At 31.3% G+C, this 11748-nt stretch overlaps 2 protein-coding genes across 5 annotated transcripts; one reads left to right on the top strand and one right to left on the bottom strand.

Moving 5' to 3' along the window:
• Window positions 1-137: 137 nt before the first annotated feature.
• On the top strand, window positions 138-3517 carry LOC116773789 (DNA repair protein RAD51 homolog 3). The gene is made up of 7 exons (XM_032666259.2): window positions 138-304; window positions 387-517; window positions 587-693; window positions 768-934; window positions 1001-1132; window positions 1865-2047; window positions 2783-3517. Exons 1-7 carry the CDS (start codon window positions 260-262, stop codon window positions 2813-2815), a joined length of 798 nt encoding a protein of 265 aa, XP_032522150.2. The 5' UTR covers window positions 138-259; the 3' UTR covers window positions 2816-3517.
• Window positions 2839-10771, bottom strand: LOC116773787 (annexin B9). Of its 4 annotated transcripts, none has more exons than XM_032666256.2 (8): window positions 10612-10771; window positions 10350-10387; window positions 9588-9764; window positions 7474-7678; window positions 6090-6319; window positions 5810-5906; window positions 4524-4705; window positions 2839-3828 (listed from the first exon to the last, which is right to left on the bottom strand). In XM_032666256.2, the coding sequence occupies exons 2-8, from the start codon at window positions 10377-10379 to the stop codon at window positions 3778-3780; spliced, it is 972 nt and encodes a 323-aa protein (XP_032522147.1). In that variant the 5' UTR covers window positions 10380-10387; window positions 10612-10771; the 3' UTR covers window positions 2839-3777. The 4 variants fall into 4 exon arrangements, with proteins under 4 accessions (XP_032522147.1, XP_032522144.1, XP_032522145.1 ...); XM_032666253.2 differs by having other exon boundaries at window positions 2839-3524; XM_032666254.2 differs by having other exon boundaries at window positions 2839-3247.
• Window positions 10772-11748: the final 977 nt, after the last annotated feature.

The raw sequence follows: 11748 nt of genomic DNA, 5'->3' as shown, positions 1-11748 counted from the left end.
TAATATAAAAAAATATAATTTTTTATTCTATTTTATTTAAACAATTTTTTATTTTTTTTTAACATATACAATTTTAAATATGTACACCTTATTATTGACTATGACATACCTTTATAATTTATATCCAATCTGTCAAGAATAGGAATTAGCAAAATGACAACTTAAAAGTTTGAATTTCAAAAATTCTATGAATTGTTATTTTGTAATCAATTAACTTTTATAGATAACTAATAGACAGAGAGTATATGTCTTTATTTTAATGACTACTAACTTTAAAATTTATAATGCTGCAGATCTTTGGCAGGTACTACATGGATGGTATATGTAATTTAAACAGTTTTAACTAATTTTCGCCAGTGATAATTACACGGAAAAATGTTCTGTAGATCGAAACCAGCTCACCCGCTATACCTACATTTAGTCAGAAACTGGATAAAACTCTTGGAGACGATGGAATACCGTTAGGAAGTTTGACTGAAGTTTTAGGCTTACCCGGCACTGGGAAAACTCAACTGTGGTAATAATACAAAACTTAATCTCCTTAAATTCATAGTTTTGAACCATCAAGTCGTTAATTAAATTTCAGTTTACAGTTATGTGCATCTGTCCAAGTCCCTAAAGTATTGGGTGGCCTACAATCTGAATCACTGTACATAGACACAAATACAAACTTTACATTATGTAGATTTAAAGGTGAGTTTATTTATGCTCTTATAATGTTTTATATTAGGAAAGATGTTGTTGAGTAACGACAGTTATTTTTTCAGAAATATTATTTGCTAGCTTAGCTAAATGCCAAAGATTATTGGATACATCAATAGCTATAAGTGAGGAAGATGCATTGAAAAAATTTCATTATATTAAGACAATTGGCCTGGAAAAATTTTGCTCGTTTTTAAACCAATTACCAAATTATTTAACTGAATATCCTAATGTAATATGACAATATAACCTTGGAGGTTTTATGAATTATAAGATTCTTTCATAAATATGTTTTTAGGTGAAGCTTATAGTAATTGATTCTATAGCCTTTCCATTTAAAGAAGGTTCAATATCTCTGAAACAAAGAACCGGATTGTTGTTCCGTTTGATGGCTGACTTACACAAGTTAGCTGTAGATAAACAAATAGCTGTGAGTATTTAAAGTATTTTAAATTTTAAGGTGGTAGAGTCTAGCTGCGGTCAAGTAACTACAGCTCTAACATGTGTTGGCTCAACCGGGGAAGTACCACCTTCACATAAGATTGGCGTGAAGCAGTCTTTAATGGTTGTGTTTCGCCCAATAAGTGAGAGAGCTGATTGTTGGTTGAGAGCCTTTTCTTTGTCCCACCCTTTCCTATCCCTCTTCCCCAAATATGGGTGGCAACGCATCCAAAAAATTATTTTGCGGTTGTCCATGGGCGACGGTTACTACCTCCATCAGTCTGCTCGTTTGCCCCTCTTTGTCATAAAAAAAAAATTCAAATAAGTCATATTAAATTTTTTGTTACATACAAATCAGTATGAATAACATGATAATTTATTTCAGTTGCATTGTAATAGGCACACAATAACACTTGCTTAAAGGTCTTTTATCTATAATAAAAGAATATTTGAAAAAAAATATTTATTTTTGATCACATTCCAGAATCTTGTCATTTCTACTTTTAGTGTATCCATCTGAATTATTTACACAAAAATTAATTTAGATATTATATATTTTTTTAATCAATATATCTTTTGTATAACCAATTTATGGAAATTTTTAAATATTCTTCTGCTATGTGTAAACTATTACGTTATTATTATAGCTATGTTTTGTTTTATATTTTTCAAATATCTACCACTACAGGTGAACATATGATCACTCCATTTCTCCTTACAGGTGGTGTTGACAAATGAAATGAGTAATAGATTAGGTCTATCGTCCGGAGCGCTTGTTGGCGCTTTGGGTGATGCTTGGGCTCATCGCTGTAATATACGCCTTCTCCTCTGTGCTGATAAGAATGAGTCCTGTGCTGTTCTGGCAAAGAGTAATACTGCACCAGAGGCAGCTGTTAAATTCAAGGTTTGTATTTCTGTTTTCTCAATTGGTTTACTGTATAAGTGTAGAAGGAAAATAGATATAATATACACCTTCTATTTTGTGATGAATAGAAGTCTAGTGATGTACAATTAAAGATAAATATTAGCACAGAGGCAGCTGTTAACTTAAGGTTTTTTCATTTTTGTTTTTTTTTTATCCATCATCACCTGTGTTTTTTATTTTGTCACATTAAATATGTACAAAAAAATCTATTGCCTGTAACTATCGAGAGATTTTTTTTTATTTGGGGTCTGTAAAAGTATATTTAAAAAAAATATCCTCTATTTACAATTGTTCTAGAAATGTTTAAAACGTTTCTTGTAATATTTCCAGTTACGAATACATCAAACTTCTTTTATGTATCCAAAATTTATCTTTATTTATTTATCTCGGTAACCTCTATTACTTTATCTAAGACCTACAAAAAAGCTTCACGAAACACTTGTAATTGATTTAAATGTTCTAAAATAACTCTACAATTTGGAACACTCAATCAAAACATTACAAGGATATTAACATTTCATAGATTTGGACAATATCCAAAGCCTATGGCGTTCTTACATTTCCTTACAACACAGTATTTAGCTAGAGTGTATACAGAGAATAGTGACCAAACATTTGTCTCAATATAAAACATTTAAATTTGGAAATTTTTCTTTTTTTTTTTTAATTATAATTAAAGTAACAAAAATAATCAATAAATTATTTATTTTGCAGATAACAAGGGAAGGAATACGGGACGCTAACTGAAACGAACTTGAAACATACAATAGTTTTATTAATAATGTATTTTTAATATATATATAATAATACATCGTAAACAAAACTACAGCACCAATAAATATCTCATTTTCACAAAAATATCAAGCATATTACTAAGAAACATTTCAACAGTTATAAAGGCAGTTTCACAACGGAACTCAATTCACCGCAAGCGCTATACACACATATGTAGTCTTATTATGCTCTTAAGAAACGAGAGTGAGTAACACCCGTTTGTAGTCGCCTTTCGTATCATCCTGCAAAATATTACATTCAATTCTATTAAACTACACATCCGATGCATGCATTGCTTAAAAATATCTTTTAAAAAAAATAAATTTCATTTTGCAAATAATTTATTTTGCAGGACTAAGCGCTAAGTGTGACTAGCACAGTCTTGAAGTCACCGTCTAGATCGTCCTGTAAAGATATACAACACAACACTGTACTAGCATTTCATATTGAAACTGGCCCATAATTTCTATTAATAAATCACACGGCGTGCAATCGATATCAGCATGAGATTACAAAACATACAAATATATATATAACTTATGATATCAAAATGCATTAAAATGTACCCAAAGGTACGAAATGTTCACACGGCACAGGCTAACGTAGTTAAGATGTCTTAAAACCGGTAGCCTTAGTAACACATTGCAGATAGGAGATAACCGAGGGATCCTTCAATCTCCCCCTGAAAAATGCCAAACTACTTGTAAAAAAAAAGCATTCTAGGTACACTATCATGCGTTCGAAGCTGTTAGCTGTGCAAGGAACATGAGATAGGAAGCAAAATATACAGATCTCCAAAAAAAAATAAAAAAAATTTACACCTGTCGCATAACCTATGAGAGAGTGGTGAAGTGATTTTAAACTATGACCTATGAACCTAACAATTGACAGAAACTATAAACTTAATATAAGTAGCATTTGTGGATCCATGCCGTTTATTCAACAAGTGTGAGTAATGCCTTCTTGTAATCCCCGGATGTGTCGCCCTGTAATCAAAACGTCAGCTATTTCTACTGATTCACTATTACCAAACATTTAATCTTCCTCAAACTTTTCTGTTATGTAACACAGGCTTTAGTTATATTTATTTAAATATAAAATATCAAAGGTTTACAGGCCTATATACATGTTTTTAAGGTTTACATGGTTGGATACATAAATAGATCTGTATATATAATTATTTGCTTGAACGGTGAAAGTTTTTGATAGTCCAGAGAAATCTGTTACAGTGAATACATTCCATATCATCATGCTTATTAATTTGTAAAGCATAAATATTTTACATATTTTTTGTTCATAATAGAAAGTATGGGTCAGCTTTTGATACATTTTATGCTATACTGTCTTTAGTTCTGCCATGCGGTTAGTTACAAACAATAAATGTGGGTTAGTTTCGGTGTAGACATCTATAGGAAATGTATTTGTTGTTGGACACAACGCTGATGATGAGTTCTCATGAAATGTTCATCTAAGTGAATCACTATAGTGGTTATTGATTTGTTTAGCACATACACTCTATACCTATTATGTACCCACTATCTAAATTATTTACTTTTACCAAATGGCAGCTCAACTAAAGTGGTATATGCGAAAGTAATTATTTTAAAAATATTCCATTTTTTTCTTCATATTGAGCAACCAATTTAATAATAAAAACATGTAGCAGGATAAGAACACTCACCGAGATCCAGTCCTCTAAGGGCTTTCCGAATTTCTCAAGGAAGGCCTGCTTGATGTCTCCGAGATCGATCTCGGAGCGACTGACAATGATTCTGATGAGAGTCTTGTCATTGGTTCCAATTCCCTTCATCGAGTAATACAAGCGCTCGGCGAAGAAGCCCACTTTGCTCTTCACGCATTTCACTATAATAAATACAATATACAAAATTATATCTAACACTTTCGCGAGTATTCATTTAAATGAGACTAACATTTTCGGACTACTACACGTTATTTTATTTTTAAAACTACACTCCCGACGTTTGGGTTACTAACAGCAACCGTGATCCTCTCGTCTGCCCGTAGTCCGAATATATTAGTTTCATTTAAATAATATACAAATTTTTTACGGAATATTATTAATGAAATTAAGCTTATTTGGTTTGTTGTATTATACGGTTTCATCCGTGCAAGGACGTGCACAGAACATTCTGCCAGTGTCGTGTAGAATGGAAGAGACACGAACTGGCATTAACTTATGAAGAAATTAATCTTCATAGCAAATTTACTCTATTTCACTTTTTTTTATTACATTAATCTAGGTCCAGAATCTTATTTGTAACAGAAACTTTATAATTGAGGTTAGGATCGGTATTTATTTTAAAAATATATCGGGAACAGTAATAATTTCATAAGATTGAGTTCTTTTTTGACACGTACAGCGATAAAGGTTCAACAAAATCACGTTCGAATTGAGTAATTAAACCGTAAAAAACATTAATGTTATCACGGTCATTGATATTATCTGTCCTTTTATTATATGGCCGTGATATTAACGAATAAAATCGTTAACGCTCCTAAAATATTCTAGTCAATTTTCCCATACACTGTTTCTAAAAAAAAGGCATGACTCGTATCAAGGTCACAGTTAACTTCCTTCTGTAGACAAATCTGACCTTGTTGCGTCATCAGTGATCACTCATAAATGACTCATTGTTAATGAGTTGTCAAGTACATAGAGTAAATGGCCATTAGATTAAGAAATATGTGGATTAGGTTGTTTTACCAAAAAAAATTATATATATAAATATATAATATAAAGTAAAAGTGCACAGAGTAAAAATTAGAAAGAAGTGAATTAAAAACAGATACAAAATCTATCTAAAGATAGAAAAAAATTATATACAGATAATAGATTTTATTAGCAGATTCAACCTTAACCTATCCACAACTTTTTGTTGTTAAAATCTCTTTTAACGAAGACATAGGAGGTATATATTTAACAAATTTTCCCTTCACAATACTTACCAATAGCAAGCATACCCTTCTCCACGCTTCCAGAAAATTCCTTCTTGATGGTCTCCTCGATGTCTTTGCCTGCTAATGCTTCATATTCAGCGAAGATCTGAAAATATTAAAAAAGAATGTATACTATAGCTAAATAGGTCAATATGATTATACCTACATGATGGGTTCAAAATAATGTAAATCACTGTATAATAAAAACATACCAACAATAAAATTTACTAGCATAGTACCAAACAATTAATTATTAATGGCAGCTTTCTTAAAAAAACAAATATCTCACCTGTCTAAGTTGTTGGTAGGAGCGAGTGATAAGGATAGAGTTGAACACGGACTCGTCAGTACCCCACTGACCTTCGCCAGCGGAGGCCAGGGCTTCGGCATCAGCCTTAGCAGCGCCCTCATCGACACCAGCATTCTCGTCACGGTTGGCCATACACAGAGACACACACAGACGCTTGAAGTGACCCGAAGTGTCACCTTTCAGGTCGGATTCTAGGCTTTTGCCATACACTAAAGAAAAAAATACATATTTTTTTAATTGTCTCATAAATTAAACAATATTTATTTTAAAATGGCAATAAATAATAATTTATGTAAAATATTCCATTCATATCATTATAGGATACCGTCTCGAGATAAACTATGATATATTACGTTGAATTAAATTCTATATTATTCAAATCAGTAAAGCGAAGATCAATCGTCGAGAAACTGAATTTATAGGATCAAACAATCAGCCCATTTATTAATGAAATAAACATTGTTTTATGTTTTTAAACACCATAATTATTTTTAAATATATCTAATCATCTAGCCCCGGCTTTAAAATTAATGCAGTCATGAATACTAATGAAATATGACGCTATGTGCACACCAACGTGACCTAATAATTCATGGCCAGTCGATAACTGGCTAACGCAGTCTATACACTTAGTAAAATGTACAAAGCATGAGGACTATGTTGAGAAAAATCATAAAACGAAGGTTCCCACCCTAACAAAAAACGTTCAAAAACCAGAGGTCTCGTCGGTGCGGAATGACTTATTTAAATTAACCATATCCCAGATAACCTTCACGGTATGAAACTACCAGAGCTTAACAAACCTACACTGATAATTTTTATATAAATATTAGTACAATTGACATAATTTTTACGTGATAAAAGCAATTGAATACAAAAATGCGCCACAAGGAATAAATCTATGAGCAATCGATAACTGTTTCCATGTATTACTAAACAAATGCACTATCGCGTGCTATAACTTTCATACACAATATACAAATGGAGTAAAAAATTAGAATAGTTTTTAATTCTCTAGTAGGTTAAAAGCTTTTTAGACACACCTTAATTGGTTTTGCAAACTATTCATAATATTTTCAATAAAAATACCGTCACTGAATTTAATGCAAATACAAAATAAACAAACTGATTTAAATACTTACGTTAGAATTTAGTTAACAAGGATAAATGTACGGTAAGTAATATTATTTCTGTACTAGATGTAAAATTCGTGTAAACAAAAACCATGCTTATTTGGATTTAAATACGACCGAAAATTGTATGAAATTTTATACCCGTCAACGCGAGATAGTATCAAACGCTCTTACATTAGTGTAGCATAATATTCTGGAACATTCTCGAAAGTATAAATGTATGTACTTACATTGTTCATAGAAAGCCGAAATAGTCCTGATGCCGTAATTGGACAAGGTGCAGAGGATCTCAATGATGGCTTCTTCATCGGTTCCGATCCCCGCAACAGCGTCGTGGAGTTCTTTAGCGTAGAAGTGTGGTAGAGGGGTCATGAGAGCTACGATCACATTCTCAAGGTTGCCGGACAGCTCGCTTTTCAGTTCACTGATCAAGTCCTGGTAGAGAATAGTTTTTTTTAATAATAAGGCTTTTTATTTGGTTTTGATTGTTATGCCAATGTAACAAATAGTTTCTATATATTATAACATCCACATTATCGTCGTAAATAACTTCTAAGCATATCATTAGTGTGTAAAGCAGATTGCAGTTATTGTCGTTGACATCGCAATTTTATTGTATTAATATAATGAAGCCAGATCTGTATTGTTAACACTATCAAGATTATTCGTTGGTACCATAGACAACAATTACACCATATATTTTTTTGAATAACGATTAAAGCATTGGTTTAATTACGTCTCTAAGAATTATTTCCTAGGCCTAAAAACATGGAAGGTCGCGGAAGAATACGATGTTGAATCATTTTCTCAGGTACATTATTATAATGTATCAACTCAATGCCAGTTTATCATGACGCGAACAAATTCCTTCACAATGAGTAGACATAGCTATTGTTTCATATCCTATGTTGTTTTATATTTTCGCATTTTGGTCCGTGAGCAATTTGAAACAATTAAAATCAATTACAATAAATTTGTATCTTTATAATAAGACTTCTTAGCATTAAAGGTTATGATTTATAATTTTACATTTATAGAAAGAGAATCCAAGGCAATATAAAAAAGTCATTAATTAAAAATCAAAGTAACGACTAAAATTTAAGCTATTTAATTGGATTAGAAAGAGTTCATTTAATTAAATATACGAATCATTATACCAATTATTGTTTTTTTGTTCGACATACTTCTAAACTGTTGTTTTTTCATTATCGTCATAAATACGATAAGCATGGTATATATATTAACGCGAGTGACATATAATGAAACAATATTTGGTCCACAATATAATTAGTTTAACTTCATATATATAGTATAATGATAAGTGGAATAAAACATAATTGATCAGTGTTTCGAAGTATGAAAGTTTGCAAACTATTAAACATCACAGTCACAGATAAGATAAGCGGGAAAACATCTTAAACCACAGACAATGAACAACTATTTAATAATAATAAACGCAATCTTAAAACTTGTTATGTTTATAATTCAAATGTTAAGTCGCAGGTAGAAGATATTTCAAGATCTGTTCGATGTTTTTTTTCTTTCAACACATTGATCTAAATATAACCAAAACTCAAACATAAAATTTGTATGTCTTAAATGAATATAACCTTCACTCTCTTGCATATCGTTCTAAGTATACTTATTGTAGCATTTGTACAATACTAGTTAGTCTTGTGTATCCGACTATCTATATTGTACTGGTTATATTTTTAAATGTTACCGAAGTACGCTTTAATGCAAAATTATTTACATTATCTGTTATACACAATATGAATTGATTTAAGGAAATAAATAATTAAGTACACAAGAATAACTTATACATAAATGGTGTTGAGTGTAATTGTCTGCATTTATTTATAATATATTAAATAACTAATGTGAAATATATACGTAGTTTAAGGTAGTCTTATGCTATATCTTATTAAGTTGCGGTTAGTTATCTAGGTCTTAGGTTCGTTGACTCAATGCGACACATTCTAGCACTCCTAGACTTATCGCTATATTGCGTATATGCCTACCGGTCAACAGGTTAAAAAAAAACAGTTAAATGAAAAGATCTTTGAATTATATTTATTAAATTTAAATTGTTGTGGCGTAATTTTTACACCGATTTTTTATTTTTAATTAACAATGTCGCTAAGTGTTTTTAAATACTGAAAACTACATAGTTAGATTGAATTGAATGAATGAAACTCGCGAAAGTGCTAGATCTCATTACTCTTTTAGATTGTTTGCTTTTATAAATTGAATAAAAAATACGTAAGCGTTATATATATACCATTGAATAATATTAACGTAAATTAGTCTAACTTATTGTATAATACTATGAATAAATACAAACCTTTCCATAGTTAGTCTTGAACGTTTCAGCGATTTCCAGACGTTGAACGATACCGCGTCTGCAGAGGACGTTGATGATGGCTTTCTCGTCTGTTCCGAAGCCTTTCATAGCCTTGCGGAGGGTTTCCGCATCCGCCGCGGGCTCGAAAGGCTCCGCGGGGTACACGGTGGGGGTGCACTGAGGAAAAACCGATCCATGTAACCTTATTTTCACCAAGTAATGGATATAACTATGAACAACAGCATTTTAATTACTCTTGTGATTTTTTTTATATCCATTAGAATTAAAATTGTTGTTGCATTTTTTAATAAAAAAAAAACATATTTTCTCTTACTTCTGTAAATATTTATTCATTATCAGAATAATTGCATGTCGTGTTCAGCGAACATTTTAAAAACTAGTCCATTTGCTACGGCATATTAGTTTTTTGATGAATTATGTTTTTTTAAATATCAGCCACAAAGTAAGCAATGAAATGTAAGAAAAATACATATCTACATATTCAAATTTATAAATAAATATTATTTAAGGGTTATGTTTGTCATCCCTATAGTATATTTTTTTAGTAATTGTAACATGCTTAAATAAAAGAAGAAACTGAAATTACTAATTTTATGCATTTATATTCTATATATATATTTTATTTTAATTAGTTTACCCATAACTACATTTAACAAGACCGCGTTCTAAGATGACATCATCTTTTGAGAATCGATCGAGCTGTAGATTGTTCTATAATGTAGGAGGAAAGTGGAAACTTACCTTGTACGGGTAATACTGTTGTCCGCTCATAGTGGATTCTAAAACAAAAGATAAATGCAGATAATAACATGCAAAATAAAACACTGGAACGCCTAACGCGTCTAAAAATAAACTACAATCACTCGAACCGGCTTTTAAAATTTTGCAAACAAGCGGCGCCGAGCCGGTACGTGAGGAGTCATTATACAAAAATAATTAGCTAATATCATACTATCTACTGAGATCGATATACTATTAAAATAATAATCATAGATATACATACTGTTTTCAAAGACTGCGACACGCCCAATTCACTACAAGGAAGGTTCCGAAATAAAACACGTCTAACACTGACGGTGAGGTCGATCGGATTCGTGGCAGACTAGCGTTTTTGTTTGCCTTCTCGCTCACTTTGCCAGTTCCGCGCTACACAACCATTGGTTTAGAATCTAAATACGAAAAACCACATAATAAGTTTTCCTGTTGAATCATAACTATAATTTTGAATGAAGCAGATATTTTTAGAATTACGATTAAATTTTTACTTAAGTTAGTTTTTTTTTTACTGTATTCTTAATTTTATCTTATAGTTCGGTCAATATAGACCTAGAAATGAGAGTGAAGGCAGATAAATTCCCATCAAGCTGAAAATCTGTAAGATTGTTAAAAATATGATTGAAAATAAAATTTTAAAAATTCCCTATCTTTCCCCTGTATGGATTTTTTTTTATTCAAGGTAAAAAAATGAGTTTTTCTCGATTGTCAGCTAAACGGTAAGTTTTATCATAAAAATATCTCAGTAAAAAATTGTAGATCCTAAAATAATCTACAAAAAATTTATCAATACCTTTTTCCTACGAACCACCGTTTTTGAGATATAACGTATTTAAAAAGTTGTTAAAGTTGTTATCGTCATAATATGCAAAGGTGAGCCACGAATCTTATCTAGTCTCTTCTCTAGAATAGTTATAAGTAAAATCCTAGAAATAGTTGCCTAGCTAGTGTGCGTAGTAATAGAAACAAGTATTAGACCAAACTTCAGATTTTATATAATTTTTTTTTTAATACTTTGCGTAATTTTCAATATCATAACGAAGATGCAAAAACGCACTAGTAGCTGATAAGTAAGTTTTTAATCAAAAGCTACTCGAGTTTCTATCAAATTCGTTTAATATAATTCGATGTACTATGTTTATTATAAGTACTAACTAAAATGGCCGAAATAAAATGTTGCGAACTCGGGTTCCACGTAACTGCGGTGATGTCATCGGCGTCGCGAAGACCGCGGGGCCGCAGCGGTCGGGGAGAGCTCGCCTCAACTTTTCACAGGTCTAATGCATCTTTACTCTCGAGAATCTTTTACCGCACTCTTATTAGTTTCTTATTATTTTTATTGATAGTGTTTGACGTACATTAAACT

Source organism: Danaus plexippus, chromosome 20, assembly GCF_018135715.1.
Source record: "Danaus plexippus chromosome 20, MEX_DaPlex, whole genome shotgun sequence".
NCBI classification, from domain to species: domain Eukaryota; kingdom Metazoa; phylum Arthropoda; class Insecta; order Lepidoptera; family Nymphalidae; genus Danaus; species Danaus plexippus.
This window is presented reverse-complemented; position numbering and strand designations above follow the sequence as displayed.